Below are 17995 nucleotides of genomic sequence, written 5' to 3'. Positions count from 1 at the left end.
TGTGTTGTTAGGCCATGACCATGTATTACGCCTGTGGGCTTGCATGAGTAATCAAATGTGGAATAACAAGCGGGACTTTGCATACACTCGCTCACTGCTTTCACTGAGGCATTCACGACACAATGCACAGGACTTCATATGATTGAGCACAATGCATTTTTCCTCCTTTTTAAAGATGTCGTTTTTCTCATCTTAAATCAGAGCCTTGCAGGCCATGTTATCTATCCTAGCTCGATTGTAATTGCCTGCCTGCCTGCCTGCCTGCCTGCCTGCCTGCCTGCCTGCCTTCATCCCTCTTTTTCCTTCCTCCACACATTCTTTTGCCAATAACAAATACCACTCACTCCTCCCTGCCATGACTTGTGCTAAAAGGCTGTGATGGTCTTGTTAATGCCACCCTTGACAAAAAATAACAGCTTCTCGACTCATTTGTCGTCTAGGAGAGGAGACAGGTGGTTGAGGATTTTGGATGGGTAATTTGAGGCTTAGGAGGGGGCAAATACACACAGAGCAGAGCGTGAGGTGCCCAAATCAAAGATGAAAAGAAAATAGGAAGAGGGTGAAATAAGATCCTATCTTTGCTTCTTATCCTCCTTTAAACTGCATTTCAGCTAGTGTGTTTGTTTTAGCATTTAGCCGCTTGCACATTTCTTCAGTTACTGGCAGTGACATTGCGGCAAGATACGTTTCAGGTTCAGTCATTTGATTTTATTGAATTGATGAGAGGATAACCATCATCGCAGGGGGTCACTTATCCAGGATTGTCCAGGACTCTCCGTTTGACTCACTTTCGATCACTTAACGTGAGCCAGGCTAGGGTGGATTGGCTTTGTGATGTGGACCTCGGGTACATCTCTGATTCATCCAGGCTAAAATGATCATCAGTTCGAGTAATCTGGCTGGGGCATCTGCCCCGATTAATTGGGATGAAAAGTGATGGAGAAGAGGGGTGGAGAAAAATACAAGAAAGTAGGAACGAGGAAGCAATATGGACATTCATTGTATATACAACAATTGTGATTGACAGTATCAACGGTATGACTACATAAGAATAAAGAGAAACCAGCTCACTTTTTGTTCCAAGAGGACATGGGAAGATTTGCCCTCGAACAGTGTACGTAATAAAAACTTCCATTAAAGTTCACACGCTTTTCCCCGAGTGACCACAACTCAACCAACCCAGCATTTAATCCCGAGTAAAGAACTCACTCAGGAGTTGTTGAGACAGACCTTTTTTTCTTTTTTTTCAACAGAATGAAAATATTGCCTATAACTTGTTTTCTTGCCGCAGCCAGTGTGCTGTCATACGTATTTCCCCATGCATGAAATCCTTTGTGAGCAAACATTGAAAGAAGTGTTTGGATTCGGAGACAGACGATAGCTGCCAATCCGTGATGTTGTTGTTAGTGTTTGACAGTGATCTACCATATGATACTTGCCTCCCCCGCGGCATGTCTTTGTTATTTATAGCTTTCCCCATTGGTGACGCAACCTTGTACAACTGTAAAGGAGCAGAGCACATGTGAGGCTTTGACTGAAACAAGACAGTGGATTATAAAGAGGCTGCGACAACAGTCTGTTAACACACACACACACACACACACACACACCACCTCCTCCTTTCATAGAGAAAGCAGGGCAGCTGGAAATGACATAACAGTCCCAGAGTGGAAATGGAAGAGTCCCTGAGTAAAATTGTGCCTTTTCCTGAAGGTCTCTTAGCTTTTAGTCAAATGTTGCGTCCCACTGTAGAGGTGGAGAGAATCTTTTTCATGACAATGGTCTGAATGATTCAAAAGAAGAAGGATAACAGTGGTTATTAGGAAGATGTTGAGGCTTCCCATTTAGTTTAGCAAATAATCACTGTATTTATTTATTTATCTATCTATCTATCTATCTATCTATCTATCTATCTATCTATCTATCTATCTATCTATCTATCTATCTATCTATCTATCTATCTATCTATCTATCTATCTATCTATCTATCTATCTATCTATCTATCTATTTATTTATTTATTTATTTATTTATTTATTTATTTATTTATTTATTTATTTATTTATTTATTTATTTATTATAATTGTGATCAAATTCCTAATGTTCCACTATCCACAAAAGCTCCGTCTATACACTAGCGCCGTCCTGTGGTAAAAGTGGGAATAAGATGCGAAAGATTTTGCTACTGAAAAAACCTCTCCGATTCAAACTGTATATCTGCAATTGACACAAAGCTATCCCTCCAAAGTTGCACTTGCTTAAGGATGATTGCATTTGAACTGTTTTGGAGCGATCGAGGCTCAGAAAACCAAGAAGTATTTGATTTACGATTAATTATGTGAAAACTGAGTGGATGCTCAGAAATTCCCCCCGAAAAAAGTCGAAAAGAGGATCGACTTGACTTTGACCTGAATTCCATGACTTGACCCCGTTTATAGTTTGATTTTTAACCATTTAAACACAGACCGACGCACAATCAAGGGAACGAACATTATATCGACTTTTAGTATATTCATCTGGAGCCCTTGTACTGTACTCTCGTGTTTATATTTATTTGTCAGTAAAACAATTCAAATTGAACCAATGATTTCAATTTAAAATCATCTCAGCAAATCCGCGTGGTTTGCCGGTTGTGCGCGCGCGTGTTTGCGCGTGTGACTGTGCGCGTGTTTGGGTGTGCAGGCGCGCGTGCGTTTGCGTGTATGCGCACGCTATAGTAATGGCTAGCTTGACTGCAGTCGTGAGCAACACTGACACTGACAGTTCTTTTTCTGCGTTTCCGCGGGTGCATTTGGACGCACGACGGTAGCTGCTGCACCAAGCCGGCCGGTCGGGCGGGCGGGTGCTGCTCTCTGGGGGGGCTTCACTGGCATGACTGCAATCGCCGTTGTCTGTGGCAGGAATAGCGTGACTCTGCCCAACTAAGTTGCTGCAATGGAGACTTCGTGGAGAGACGCATACTATGAAATCGACCATCTTCCTCCTCTGCTCGAAGATGAGGTACGTACGTCGTCGTCGTAAGTTGAACGAGGCACGTTTGTATCATCCAGAATTGCATTTGCAGTTTACAGGTGGTTTAGGCTCTGCGTGCACATGGAAGACTTAACCCAGGGTTGCATTTCAAAAATGATTCTGTGTAAGCTATCTCGGGAGGGAATGCACCAAACAAACACGATGCTATAGTTATCTGTCTGTCTGTCTGTCTGTCTGTCTGTCTGTCTGTGCATAATTTGAGGTTAGTGCCACTGCCTGCATTCTTTTAACACACACAGTCAACTATTGTTCTCATCCGATATTTATTTACTGTACTTGCCTGAGTATGAATGATTGTGTGGTACAAAAGAAATGGATGGATGTCATGAGGTTGATGACGTGATAACGGCAAACAAATGAATTTGGTTGTATAATCGCACTGATTGTTTCAAGCCCAAGTGCCAAAGATAACAAACTGCCTCCCACCAGCCACACACAATTACACAGCAAAATCGCACACCATCTGTGAGTTCTGCAGTCTTTTTCCACTGTTCATTTCAGAAGTTCTCACTGAAGCCCTTCGCCCGCTCTCCCCAGGATTCTCAAGGCGTCGCAAAGCTTATGTAGGACAGCCTATAGGAATTGTGGCTTTCTATTCTTCTCAAGGGAACCTGTCTATTTATGGCTTTGCAAGTAGTGCAACTGTGGTCATGCTGGAAGATCACATGAATACTAAAGGCAAAACAGTCATCTTTTGCTTCCTTCTTCTCTGCTTTTGAAAGTCATTCTGAATGGAATCCATTCAGTCACAGGTGAACATGCACAAGTAGAATAACATCATGGGAAAAAGAATCAGCTGTTAGACCAGGGCAAGAATCATCAAAATGTCAAAACTGGAGCTTTATTGGAAAAGAAAAAAAAGTTGCCGCATCTTGATCGTAGTTTGCTAGTTGTGAGCGAGTTTTGATATTTTTGCTTTGAGTAGCACATAAAAACATGATTAAAAGTAGCATGAGCACGTGTTGCCTCAGAAATGTGGATTCAAACGGGTAGTCGTTGACTTCAAGCGGTAGCCAAGAAGGTGCCCTGCCCTGCCCTGCCCTGAAGAGTGCAGTTGTTTGTACTAAAACAAAGAGGAAGGCCACATTACTATGGTTGATGGAGTAGCCATTAAGATTTGTGGATCTTTGCTCACAGATGACTCACTTTACTGCGTGGGTGGGTGTAGAATCATTTAAAATGGTGCGGCGTACAAGTGGAGGATGTGGCAAACATTGTGTGCCAAATAGATTGGCGATTGAATAATATTCTTTTTTTTCCTGCTGAAAGAATGTGCCGATTTTAGCCGTGGTGCTGACTGTTACAAGGATTCAAAAGTGTTCATAGTCTTTGCGCAAAAGTGGGACCGTTGAAGATGACTATGCGCATTTGTCTCCAGGAAAATGTGTCTCTGGCAGACATCCTGACTTTGCGAGACAGCTGTCTGTGTGAGGAGGACGTGTGGGCAGTGTGCGCAGAGTGCGTTGTGGCCCTGCAGAGCATTCGAGCCTCCCACCTCTTCCACACCTTGTGCATCACCCCAGACACGCTGGCCTTCAACGCGCACGGGAATGTTTGCTTTATGGAGCAGCTCAGCGGTGAGTGGATGACACAAGAGTGTTGGTCATTTTCTTTTTCAAAAATCAAAACTATTGGTCCATCCAATCGTTTTTACAAATGCCAATATTGCTATATTTATTTTTACTATTTTATTTTATTATATACGATTATTTATTATTTTTACAAAAATCGATACTATTGCTTAGTCCAGTCATTTCTATCCAGTATTGATCAGAAGTGCTGGGTCAGCTGCGACAACATGCCCGCTATGTAGCAATCTTGCAGTTCTTTATGTTCACACTTGTGAGGATTTGGAGCGACATTTGTATTTCTCAGTGAATTATCTTTTTTTTTTTTTTTTTACTGTATTCTTTCACTTAAGTGATGATTCATGGTTAGCAGTCCGAGATTACAAGATTCTACTGTAACTATTATGATACTTTTGTGTTCTCCAGATGATCCTGAGGGTCTTTTTGTGCCTCCTGAATTTGACAATACAGGCAGCACATTTGAGGTGAGAGATATTGAAAAGCTGTTGTGCATCACGGTCCAAGTGACAATATCCTGATTTCATGTGGAAAAAAAACATAAACGTTCCTAATTTGTTGTTTGTGCTGGGATGCAGGGCCATGTTTTTTCTCTGGGCTCAACCCTGTCCGCTGCACTGAATTTTGTGATCGAACCAGAACTGGAGGCTGAGCTGGGTGAAGAAACTCAAAAGCTGTTGGAGAAAATGCAGGAGAAGAAACCAGAGGATCGACCGCTCATACAGGTATTAACCGAGCATTAAAAAAAAAACGAAATTGAGTTTGGAAAGAACACTCAAAGCTCTGCGTGGGCAAGAATAAAAAAATTATAGTCAATTTATCTTGCTTCCTTATCCTGCTAAATGTGGGTCAGCGTGGTTAAGATTGATTGGGCTTTCAATAATTTTCTTCCGTTGAATCTTTTCTGGCAGGACATCCTCTTTCAGGCTCGAGCAAGATTGCGCAACACCTCGTCGGCAGCCGTGTGCCGTAAATTGTCTTCTGTCGGACGACGCGTGCTCTCCATTGAATCGATATCAAATTTCCAAGGTCATTCCATTATCTGTGCTCACTGTGTCAACATTTGCTCTCTGTCTTGATTTCTGAGCGGACTCTTTCCTCTACAGACGGACAAGAGAGCTCTGAGGCAATTTGGCAACATGCAAAATCCCCCCAAAAGACTTCCTTTGATATCTATCTGAACACCACCAAGAAGACAAACGGTCTATCCCGACAACAGGTTGCTTTACGCGTATGATTGTCGATAGTCCGTGGTTGCAGCTTCCATTCTTAGCTGCGCTGTGTTGTCCAAAATCCATTTTGGTTTGTTTGTTGTGTGACTTCTCTCAATTCGTGCATGTGAAATATCGCAGGTGTGTTTGGGTTGGGACTCGTCCCTCTGGGCTGAGGATGCAGACAATGCAGACAGATGGCGCAAGGGCTTCGCAGATGAGCTGGACTGCTCCACAGTCACCACGAGGGCCCAGCAAAGATTCAACAGAATGAAGGGGGCGCTCAATCGCTCTTGCTCTGTCCCAGACTCCAATAATCCGCCTTTTCCCACCCCACCGCATGGAAATATTAGCGTACCTGTATCAGACCTAACTGAGATCGGAGCCAATGAACATTTGTCTTCCAAGTCCGTTTGCGACAAGAGATCCAAAAGACTCGCTCGAGGAAGGTCCTGCGAGTCGTATACGCGGAGTAGCGCGGAAGATTGTCTGAGCTCACTTGTGGATTGTCCTACATCAAGAAGAACAAATGTGAAGTCTTCATGCCATTTTCAAGACTGTCACGAAAATACGTTTGAAGAAGGGAGTCCGAATTTAGCCCCATCCGGCACGTCAGCTTCCGTAGAATATGACAACTTTGATGCTCAAATATCAAAAAGGCACAAGCGCTACGTGAGCAAAAGCAAATCTGAGGATGAGGTGAGCAGATGTCTTTTGTTTGCATCTCACATGCTTCTAGTAGATAGGAATTCTTACGACTGACTAAATGTTTCTTTCCATCAGTGGAGCCCACTAAGAGAGTTACTGGCTCATTGTGGACTGGGCCTCACGGTGAATGAGCTCTGGGCTCTCTGCTACACCTGCCTGTCGTCCCTGCAGACCTATACCGATTTTCCAGGTGAGCTTTCAAATGTATGTACGCAGTTTTTATGAACTGAAAAAAAGATCATAGATGATTGTGAAATATGCAACCATTTTTCCTTCTTAAGCTTTCTTATCCCTGGACACTGTGTACATTAGCCGCCAGGGAGAGTTGGTTTTCTTGGCACCCAAAAGCTTTGGTAAGATCACTTTTTGATTTTCTCATTGCTTGGAGAAATCATGAAAGAGACAGACAGAGGCAAGTGCCACCTCTACGGGGAGTAGTCCCGTTTTCTTGTGTTTGGCCGACGGCGAGTCCTCGAGAAGCTGCCTCTCGTTTCATGTAGCATTTTCAAAACCACAGCGTAAGACACACCCAATTCCGTTCAGTTCTACGTAACGGTTGAAAACACAGGCAAGCCTTAGGAGAACAGACCCCGGGATTCTGTAAGGAACATTCTTGTGATTTATCTCAATGATGTGTTCTTTGCAGGATCTGAGGATACATTTTATCTTTCACCTGAATATCAAGAGCATGGAATTGTAACCGAGAAGGTATGCATATTTGACTCATTTCAAGGCGTTTATTCAAATAGTTCAGGTCCTATTTGGAGACAAGGAGTTACTTTGTGACCATTGGAACTTTTGAATTGGATCCATGGCCATGACATTTAGAGTCCCTCGAGGGTCAGCCTTCGGACCCCTTTTGTTTAGTCCATCACAACTTTGATGATCTTGCGACTACGATATGGAAATGTTGTGTTGCTGTCCAGGCTTGCGTTTATGGAGTGGCTGCTATCTTGTGGACGACGGCAAAGTTCACTTTGTTGCCCAGTCAGAAACTTGTAATGCCTGGCAAACTGAAGCGACTCCTGCTTGAGATGGCAAACAACACACCCGTGGAGAGACCTTCTATTGCCGTGGCGAAACAGGTATTTTAGTCACGTCTGTATCCTTGTTATTGCAAGCCGGCTCATTTGGTCTTTTTGATTTTCATCAACGATTTTCATACGCATCCATTCTAGAGCTGTTGTGACTACTTAAGCCATCAAGGGACAAATGCTGAGACTGTGTGGAAGCGGCTCATCACGAGGGTTCATGCGGTAACCTGCATTTCATCATCAGTCACGATGAAGACATTTGGATCATTGTTTTCAGCCAATGCCATCTTTTTTCCCAGACACTCTCAAGATCTATTGATGGAGAAGATTTGCCTTTGAATGACACAAACCAAAGTTCGAGTCAAGAGTCTTCCCATTTGAGGAGTGGTAGGAATGTTTTTTTGGTTTTTCAAAACATTGAGTGTTGGTAAAGTTGAACTACCTACAACATGGCAAACAATAAACATGCAGATCGAGGCTGAGTCCAACTTTTGGTTTCCTCATCTGTCCAAGCAACAGTGGAGTCCAGCACCCGGAGACCTTCAGTTCCACAAGCACCCCCATCATACTGACCAATGAAGGGGAAGAGAGCCCAAAAAATGGAATTGACCAGTAAGGAGATTTTATACTGAGTTGTAATCCAAGGCGATTTTGACATTCACCAAAATACTAGCATATCGTTACGATAAGCGCTTCGGATGATGAATAAATCATCAATATTTGTTTCCACCCACCATCATTATTACAAGGTAAATATCCTCCACGCTCTATTTGCACACTGACCGTCATTGAATTGAAGTATGCATTTGTGTTGCCAGTGGTGACAAGTTTTGTTTGACTGAATGCTGAACAGTGTCCAACCACCACTGAAGTGGTCAGTAGACGCTCCTCTCCACTCTTAACCATCCGTAAAGGACTTGTGTGAATGAAAGCAAGTCATTGTTTTCATGTCTCCCTTCATTTATCCGCACAAAGGACTCCATCACGACGGTGAAGTGTCTTCTTGCAGATGTTTTACTCATTTGGTCTTGTGTCTTTTGAGAGAATCCTCAATTAGCTACGTCAGGCAGTGGGGGTTATTACCGCTGCTTTTTAAGTATTTTATGATGCAAAACGACACCACAGAAGGGATTTACTTTTGTTTGTTTGTTTGTTTGTTTGTTTGTTTGTTTGTTTGTTTGTTTGTTTGTTTGTTTTTGACCGAGGCCTGTTTTGTTTGGGCACACGAGCAAAATACAGGATAAGATGGTCAAGGACACTCATTTGCATCCGCGGTGTGATCTTCTGTCTAATGAGGTTGAGGAGACACATGGAATAAAAGGAATGGTGAGAAAAGGAGTTGAAGATGAATTACCCTGGAGCTCATCGCTTGCTTTCACAGCGGACTCATTGTTGTGTTGAAATACAAGCGCCTCCCCAGTGCCAATGGCTCTCTCCATGTTTTGCTCTTTAATAACCCAATCTTGTTTTGTTTTTTCTATTTTCATCACTGCCCATGTGATTCAATCATCTCTCTTTTTGTTTCTCCTGGCTGGCCCATCTCTGCACACTCCTCCTTGGCGTGAGCAGACATGGACGCGGATTCAGACGCCGGGCTCAGTGAGGGAGACCGCTTGGCCGGGGCCAGCCACCAAAGCCCGTCTGAAGCCCGTTCCACTTGTGATGACCAGATGAGTCGTGATCGCTCAGAGGAATTGGAGGAGCAGCTCATCTCACTGGGATCCAGAGCAGACCTGTCCTTCAGGCCGGCCTGGGACTTGGCTTTGTTTGAACAAGACTGTTTTAGCCCAGAAGTGATCCAGTATGCCTTGAGTCTTGGCCAGTACAGAGGATCGTCGTGCCTGGATGTGAAAACGCAGGTGGGTGAAGATTTGAAATTCTCTTCCAGCGACTCGAAATGCTGCTCTTATGTTATTATTAGAATGGACCCCCGTTCAGAACCCGTGGATTTGTCTAGTCACGTTGTTTTTTTTTCTTCTGTAGTTTGCAGAAAATTCTCTCTTTTTTTTTTTTTTAATAGAGCCCCCCCCCCCCCCCCCCCCCCCCCCCATGCCTAATACATCCCAGTCAGAAAAACGCTGATTCATTTACCACCTGGAATGGAATTGTACTTTTTTATTTGCTGAAAGTAGAGCACTGTCAAGCTTTGGGGTAAAAAGAAATGTGCGATCATTTGCAAGTTCTTTTCTGCAAACTGGATTTGAATCTTAAAATTGTTGAACTTGGCCCTTGGCAAAGAAAGTTATCATTTGCAAACGAATGCTAATGATTTGTGTTTGCGCATTTTAGTGACCCACTTCTCTGTCGGAAAGCTCGAAATAGCAACTAACAACTCATCTGAAGAGTCAATCGACTGTAATTTCTCACAGTTTACTTCAAAGGATCTGTTGCCATAGTGATGAGGGATAAAAAAAAAAAAAAAAGGGAAATGATTGAAACGGGCCAACGTGAAATAAATAACGACTTTGTGGCATTTGTGTTGAATAGGAGCTGCAGCAGCAACTGATGATTGAAACAAGGAATCTTAAGAAAATGAGAACATTCTACCAGAAACTAATTCAGCAAGACAGACCAAAAGGTTTGTTGTCAATCTATAACCTATTGTCTCTCAATGCAGTGTGTTCAAATCAAATGTTTGTCCCAAAGGATTGGAAAACAAAGGAATCCTTTCCAAACTCAAGGCCCAGCTTGAAGAACTGAGATCTAAAGTGATCTTCTTGGATAATGTCAAGAAATATCTTCAGGTGCTACCAAAGAACTTGTACTCCATCCTTCTCTCAACCTTTGCTTGATGTCCATCCCAAAGTTTTGTCCTTTTGTGCAGACCCAGCGTGTGGATCAGCGCGGTTTAGACGTGGCGCTACTGCCATCTTTGTCTGCTTGTGGCCTGAAGTCTTTGGCTGCCCAAAGCTCTGAAGATACTTTGTTCTTGAGCTTTGCAACGTGTCGAGGCAAAAGAAATCTGCAAGCAGGGACTCCTCTCGGTCTCATGGCATACCTTTATGCGAGGTATTGATCTGTTTCCTACTGTGAGAAATCATGATCAGAAATCTGCTTCATTTTTTTTCTCACAATTTGACCAAGGAATTGGAATATTTACCTGGGTGGGAGGGTACAGGTAACCAAAAGTTCATTTTATCTTGAAACAGAAATGCTGCTTCCGAGGGCTTCATCCAGCAGTTCCTGTACACTTATCGCTTTTTCTGCACTTGTGAGCAATTACTGCAGTTTATCATGGAGACCTTCATCAGTGCAGTGAGGTAAAAACATCAATGAGCAGGATATGAGCTTCAACATGAACATATTGCTTTGTTTTCCATGACAGAGAAGGTCCTGACAGATCGGAAAAAGATGCTAACCTCTTCCATCGCAGTTTGGACTTGTTGCACGTATGGATTCTCGATTGCAAAACGGTTGACTTCACGCCAAAGTCCAAAGTTGTGGAGGTTTTAGAAAACTTTCTTCATACTGTGGTAAACATATCATCGGAACATATTTGACTATCTACTGCCAAATCTGATTCTTGTTTTCCGCCAGGTCATCCCCACAGATAGTCGAGGGCACGTCTTTCTCGCTGCTCTGCAAAGTCCTCCGAGGACAATTTGGAGCACAAGGAGAGGGAGTCAAATCCAATGTGTGGCCCAATCTGTTTGTGTTCAATCGTCGACTGAGGATCAGGTGAAAAAGGTGAGGAATAGAAAAATGGTCCTCATCTCCGTTATCAAGGGGGCTGTTTTGGTCTACTGAGGGATATTTCGCGCTACCAGTCTTGAATAGTGAGTGTCCTCATCTCATTGATTTGAAAGAAAGCCCTTTTATTCAAACAATACTGTGCTACCGCGGCCTCTGTAATTTGCGCAATTGTATTCGCAAGTGGAGGATATCAAGAGCGGTGGAATCTTCAGCTTCCGTTGCAAAAGAGGACTTCTCCATAGCTGCAGCTCTGCCTGTGCCTTGCTACATCTCCCTGGTGGATGAGCCTTCCAGCGGTGATGAGAAACTCACCTTCAGCCAGAAAAATTACAGTGTGCAGCAAGTAGCTCAGCAACTCACTCTTCTGCAGCAGGTATGTTTTAAAAAAAAAAAAAAAGAAAAGCCAGCAAACTTCCCAAGTGAAATACTATATTTTGCACGCTTTTTATTGACCACTAGATAGAGCTATTTCTCCATGGATATGTAATCAATGTGACAGTACAATGTTTTGAAATGCAGGACGTTTTCCAAGGATGTCATCCAGTCCATTTCCTCAATTCCAGAATACAAGGCATCAGAGACAAGCCCTTAAGAGAAAACAAGTAAGCTCTCCACTTTCATGATTTTTATTTCCATAAATGATCCAAATGTTCCTCTTTTTCACCACGATGTACCAGGAGAAGAAAAAAAAAGTGAAACAGCATTCAAGATGATGTTTCTAAGTTTTCCCTAACAGCTCCTCGGGTACTGGCTCCCAACAAATTCCACCAGTAGAGAGCAGCAGACTGTCACACGCGTCCGAGTCGGAGTCCCCCCTCCAGCAGCTGTTTACTTACTCCGACACCGTCGTGAAATGGATCGCTGGTGAAATAGTCAATTGTGACTCAGTCAAGGTGAGGTGCCCGAAAGGTACGAGCCATTAGTGGGGCCTAATAATAATAATATGACAAGAATAATCATGGATTTTATTTATTTAAATGGCTTCTATGGCTCTCCGCTATTGGAATTAGACATTTGGGGTGATGTGTGAACAGTAAATCCTAAAAATGCTCATTATATTCTGTTTGGGGGTGACTTGGAAATGTCCTTATTTTTCAAAGAATGTATCGTGCCCTCAGCTTCACCTTTCAAATGACTGTGACCTGATTTTTTACATGCTCTCCTCTCAACCAGGAACAAGTTGCCTTGCTGACCAAGTACCTGTGGATTGGGAAGCATTGCTATGAATCCCGCAATTTTGCTACAGCCATGCAGGTCCTTGAAGGTTTGGAGAACACCATTGTCAGGCAATTACCAGTAGGTTGACTCACAATTTTTTTCCCAATGTCTAAGTGTATTGAAAATGACTTACACTACAAAATCACTATGTTTTAGTTTCGGGAGTTACACTATGGTGACTGGAATTAAATGTCTTCCTTTTCTACCACAGGCTTGGAAACATCTGTCATCCAAGATGCTTGAGGTCTTGGAAGAGCTTCGAGCCGTGCAGGTGCTTTTGTGTGTGCGTGTACACTCGAGGATTGCAGAGAGCTGAAGGCTAGTCTGGCCACACATTGTGAAAGTGGGCTTCAGGGCAAAGAAATCAATAGGAAAACAACTTCCAGCAGGTTTGCTCGCATTGATGCGCTTACAGCTGGCATTTTTACGATAGCATATCTTCAAAAGAACCTCCATGCATCTTACACGTCTCCCGTGTAAGTACTCGGACTTTGGAACAAGGACCTGTCGGAGATGCGCGAGTCTCATTGCTGTCTACTGCCCTTGAGCAAGGCACTGAAGTGAACACCACCAATCTTCTTGGCTTTTACTTACAGTACTTGACTCTGGTGGATTCTTCTTCTTCTCTTCTAATGGCTCACACTCTCAGTGGTAGTTCAACCCAAAGTTGTTTGATTTGTTAGTTCCCGAAGAACAAAGAGCCCTTCCTCAAATCGCCAACATGTGAAATAGTTTCAATGGGTAGAACATAGGATCCAGCCCAAGCCCTTATTCATGAAGTCATTGATTGAGAAATCTTGCTTGTTTCTATTGTCTAACTGTGCCTCCAGCAATTCTGACTGTCCTGCAAGTCCTCTTTTCTTGCGGGACCTGATATGCGTGTGTGTACGTATGGATTCACTTCTTTGTCCTCAGGTGTTTCTGAAGAGTGATAACATGTGTCTGATAGCGGAAGAACAAAAGAGAAGACCTACTCTTCCCTCGGCGCACATCCTGGCCATGCATATTCAACAGCTGGAAATCGGAGCCTTCACGCTCACCACTGGAGCTTACAAGTGGACCAAGCTTCGGTAGGATCAAAAACAGCTGCTGGGGTATTCAATAGTATCATATTCTTTTCTAGAAGCGAAAAATCCCTTTAGCCGAAATTGGTTGAATTGATTGCATCCATCGGTGGCAGCGACCCACTCCTTCAGTCAACCTGTCAACCTGCCCAGATGCTGAGTCACAGGGGCAGTTGGATGAAGAAAGGAAAGAAGGAAAGGGTGCCACTGCTGTAGCAGATGGCGCCCGTGGGAGCTGGCTTTGATTGGAAAAGAGCTTGCGCTCCAGATGCTTCACAGCCGCTGGGTAGAAGCCAGATGCTCGGGTCATAACATCTAGCAGAGACAAGCAGAGCTACAGCTGCTTGAGCTGAACCCGGGGTCCTTCACGTTGTCTCCAAATTAGGTCACCGAAAAATACGGCCAAGCTAACAATCAGATGAGCTGCAATCAACATTTTTCATGCATGTACTGTTTTTCTAGTCCTCATCCCATCTCATCATTTACCTCTCGCTTTAAAAGGAGGATAGCTAAGGTGGTGAGTCAGGTCCACGCCTTCCAGGAGCTGGTATTCACCTACAGCCCGGACCGGGACATGCAAGCCTACCTTTGCCGGCGCATCGCCGAGCTCGGCAACTGTGACATCGGCCTCCGGCAGCCCGCTGCCGAAGATGCCGATTGCCAGCGGTCCGCCGAGCGGCAAACGAGGAGGGTTCAGGAAATCCTGACAAAGGTGAAGGCCTCCCTCCAGTGAGTCCTGCCCCGGTCAGCGACCCATAACTGAAGCGCTGCAATGAATTCTCTCTGTTACCATGGCGGCCGGCACAATTGAGCTTGAACTTTTCCACGTCAAACATTCGATCATATCAGGTGAGACAGCCGGATAGACTTTAGTTATAACCTGCAAGAAAAGTACAAATATATTGCAAATATGGAGCATATATAAAAAAAAAAAAATAATCATTCATAGTCTTGACTTGAATCATATCCAAACATGCGGCCTGTCTAAAAGTTTGAAAATAAGCTTACTGGATTATTATATATTTTTTTAATACCAGTCTGATACAAATTTGGGATTTTATGAGTTGCATAAATAGCAAATGAATGCTATTACTAAAGGCCTTGCTATTTCAGAGCATGACCAAAGTAGATGACACTTTGAGTTATGATAGCACGTTTACTTTTAGTGGCTATTCTCTCCAGCAGGCAGACACACAGCTCAGCGGTGAAGATTGAATGCGGCTTGTCATGAGAATAGGATTAAGACAGATTTGACATTTTCTGCCTCTCTCGCCAAATTGTGTTCTATTCCATTGGAGCACTGTAGGTTAGGCTATTTTTAGGCTGTGGAACTTGCTCTTGCATTGTGTGCTGTTTTCCTTATTCGCTGTCTTAATGACCGATAACGTTTTCATATGAACCAAAATGACCTGTGTGATGAGATGTATTTTCCGGATATTTCTGCTATACACTGCATGTATCGTGGAGCAAAGTTGAACTTGTATTTACTTTAACCATTAAACAGATGTACAGTATTTTACAGCTGTCTTTTAAATAATACTGAATTCTTTGGACATTTTCATTTTGAATTGAATTGAGGAGTTTTACTTTCTGGACCTTGACTCAGCACATCTGGCTCAGATTTAGCCTACAATATAAGCACAAGAAAGATTCTTTATATTTTTCCTGGTACGATATAATATTCTGCAAATGAATCTTCTAGTGTAAGTGAACCAAATGTTTTAAAATGAGTGATGACATTAAAAGATCGCACAACTATGGGCCTCCATGCAGACAGGGGTGGAAGCCTATCAGTCAGTCAGTCAGCTATTAGGAAATAAGCACAGCGTGAAGGCGACGTCACAGGCGCTCTTTTTTTATTATCTAAGGAGCATCTTCAAAGCCTCTCAGATAAATCGCCTGAAAATGCCAAAGGGACTGACTCTCGGAGATAGCGGACAAGACCAGAGTCGCCCCCTTATCAGCATTGTAATAAAAGAAAATAAAAAACGATCACTTTAGTGGTAGCATTGTTCTTCTACTGCGACGCGTTGGGTGTGTCTGCATTGACGGTGGGTGTCGTGACGCGTCACTGGGACGCACATCCGAAATTTTGACAAGCACCAAAAAGGATCCCTCTTCTAATTGATTTCGAAGTTTTGTGCTCGCTTTTGCATGAAATGCCCACATCCTCCCTCACTGCTTGTATGATCTTGTTTCCATTTGAATGGCTCGACATTCAACAGTGAGTAATTGTGTCATAGCTTTGATGTGAAATGCGTGAATGGATTGCGTCAAAAGCGCGTTGCTGGCGCCGCGGCGCACTGCATGGGGTGTCGCGTCGCAGACATGTCAATACAAAAGAAACATTTCAATCAAACCTATGCACTTTTAATCCTTACTGTAGATGACGTCAGATATTTCATCAATTGTGGCTGTTTCGTCCAATAACAGTTATTATTTTCATCCTTTTAGGGCAGACTTCATTTTGCAGTTTATAGTCAGTATGATATCAGTCAATCTGCGACCTATAAGAAAATCACGCAACTTCAGTATAGATCCAATTATGCCAAATAAAATGTTTTAGGGTTATGTACAAAAAGTAATTTATTTTGTAACTGATGCGTTCCATGACATTGGCCTAAAGAAGCATTTGGAGCAATAATACGTGCACGTGCATTTAAATCCATATTTTGTAACATAGTAAATCCATTTGAAACACATGCCTACAATAATACATATTGTTGAGGTGAACTGCCAATAGTCACTGCTGCCATGAAGGTGAATGTTTTTCCTCACTCGTGACAGTGTGATTTTATTCAGATATGTGCTTTTGTCTTGAAATAGCAAAAGAATTCTCCTGTTACCATAAGTCAGGGGTGTCTTTTCAATACATCCAGACTAAATAATTGCATCTAGGTTTGTACTGTATGCAACTGGGGGTTGCCTTGGCTTGGCTTGGGGTGGCTGCCATGCAAGTGTTTTTGCAGGAGCTTTCAGTTTCAGTCAAGGCTTGACAACTGGGTGGGGGGTGTCACAGACTCACTGGCGCCAGGTCTTCACACACTCACAGGATATGGAAAGACTTCAATAACGAGCCATTAAGCTCTAATCGTGCGGATCGATCGGGCGTTAACAAGACGCTCTACATATGCAAATGAGCGCGCTGGCCCTTTCCCTATAAAGCCGATCCCTCGGGACTTGCTCACACACACACACACACACTTGCATTGACACTTGTTGGACAGGTCACAAGCCAGGAACGACAACATGGTGAAGTACTTTTCTGTGGATTGGCTCGCCCGGAGCCACCATGACAAGGAAGGGACTGCAATTGCAATGGACAGTGTGCCCAACTGCAAGCCGCACATTCCCTGCATGGTGCAGCCGAGCCCGCCTGCCTACGGCAAAACTTACGTGCAGCCCAAACTAAAATCATCCAAACCTGCAGAGACCACACGCTGCACATCACCAAGTAAGTTCGGCTGCTTTCTCAACCCATATCTGAATTCGACTCACCCGCAAACTTGTTCTGACGAGAATGTCATTGACTTCAGTTTCAGAAACGAGCGACTACTCGTCTGGCTACGATAGTGAAGCTGCTTCCTCCGAGTGCCTGTCTGTAGACGAGACGGCGGCGGTGGGGGCCGCGGCGGCCGGGAAAGACAGCGCTCAGCGCCGAGTGCGCACCAAATTCACCCCGGAGCAAATCAACAGGCTGATCAAGATCTTCAACAAGCACAAGTACCTGGATGCTGGCGAGAGGGTGAAGACAGCGCGCAAGTTGGGGCTAACGGAAACGCAGGTACAATGCTTACATTGAATACAATACAATGCAATGATATACCATTTTTGAAATTCCTATTCATTCATTCCTATTTGGTTTGCGTTCTGCAGGTGAGGACCTGGTTCCAGAATCGGAGGATGAAGCTCAAGCGGGAGGTGCAGGACCTCAGTCCTCAAGTCCAACCGCTCATGTTTCAACATTTGCATCCGATTCAGTATCACGCCGTTTCTGGACAGCAAAGCCACTTGCCAGCAGCCGGAGCTGCATTTTACCCCGTGGTCCCTGTGCCGCCGCAGTTGGTCCTGCGACAGCATATGGTGGCTCCTCACCCAGGGCCCCGTGTTATGATCCACAGCTCGCATTTCTACTAAGAGACTCTTCAAAGACTTCCCACTCAAACACTTAAGTGACTTGTCTGTTTTCTTGCATGATTCCATGCAAGACTTGTATATAATTGCAGAAAATGTTTATTTAACAGCCTAATAAAAAATTATCTTTGGAATGCAGCAACGGACTCTCTCGTCTCCTATCTGGTCACCGTATCAACGTTTGTATTGTTTGTACCATCTAACCAGCCAATATACAATAAAAGAGCATTTTACAAATAATCCAGGCAAAACAAAAAACAACATTTTTGAATATCGCTTTACGTGAGCTCCCTGAAATCCCCAACACACACACAC

The 17995-nt window shown here is 43.6% G+C and overlaps 3 protein-coding genes across 11 annotated transcripts; all 3 read left to right on the top strand.

Annotated features, from left to right (window-relative positions):
- The first annotated feature begins 2673 nt into the window (after positions 1-2673).
- On the top strand, positions 2674-9389 carry LOC147049766 (kinase non-catalytic C-lobe domain-containing protein 1-like). Of its 9 annotated transcripts, none has more exons than XM_085922442.1 (15): positions 2674-2999; positions 4411-4609; positions 5027-5085; positions 5197-5343; positions 5530-5647; positions 5725-5837; positions 5971-6528; positions 6613-6727; positions 6819-6890; positions 7184-7245; positions 7464-7622; positions 7716-7793; positions 7871-7958; positions 8091-8183; positions 9242-9389. In XM_085922442.1, exons 1-14 carry the CDS (start codon positions 2934-2936, stop codon positions 8141-8143), a joined length of 1887 nt encoding a protein of 628 aa, XP_085778568.1. In that variant the 5' UTR covers positions 2674-2933; the 3' UTR covers positions 8144-8183; positions 9242-9389. The 9 variants fall into 9 exon arrangements, with proteins under 9 accessions (XP_085778568.1, XP_085778564.1, XP_085778563.1 ...); XM_085922438.1 differs by having other exon boundaries at positions 8085-8183; XM_085922437.1 differs by having other exon boundaries at positions 8085-8183; positions 9159-9296.
- On the top strand, positions 9143-15518 carry LOC147049765 (kinase non-catalytic C-lobe domain-containing protein 1-like). Its single transcript, XM_085922565.1, has 14 exons — positions 9143-9430; positions 10059-10149; positions 10218-10315; positions 10396-10580; positions 10721-10831; positions 10897-11044; positions 11109-11258; positions 11446-11637; positions 11784-11866; positions 12001-12157; positions 12438-12560; positions 12694-12753; positions 13398-13552; positions 14048-15518. Exons 1-14 carry the CDS (start codon positions 9143-9145, stop codon positions 14277-14279), a joined length of 2073 nt encoding a protein of 690 aa, XP_085778691.1. The 3' UTR covers positions 14280-15518.
- On the top strand, positions 14280-17797 carry LOC147049764 (homeobox protein vent1-like). The gene is made up of 4 exons (XM_085922446.1): positions 14280-14395; positions 16774-17000; positions 17083-17330; positions 17423-17797. Exons 2-4 carry the CDS (start codon positions 16796-16798, stop codon positions 17681-17683), a joined length of 714 nt encoding a protein of 237 aa, XP_085778572.1. The 5' UTR covers positions 14280-14395; positions 16774-16795; the 3' UTR covers positions 17684-17797.
- Positions 17798-17995: the final 198 nt, after the last annotated feature.

This window comes from Syngnathus leptorhynchus, chromosome 10, assembly GCF_054491065.1.
Source record: "Syngnathus leptorhynchus isolate UIUO chromosome 10, UIUO_Slep, whole genome shotgun sequence".
In the NCBI taxonomy this organism is placed as follows: Eukaryota; Metazoa; Chordata; class Actinopteri; order Syngnathiformes; family Syngnathidae; genus Syngnathus; species Syngnathus leptorhynchus.
The sequence above is the reverse complement of the archived record's forward strand: the minus strand, read 5'-3'. Positions and strand labels throughout refer to the sequence as shown.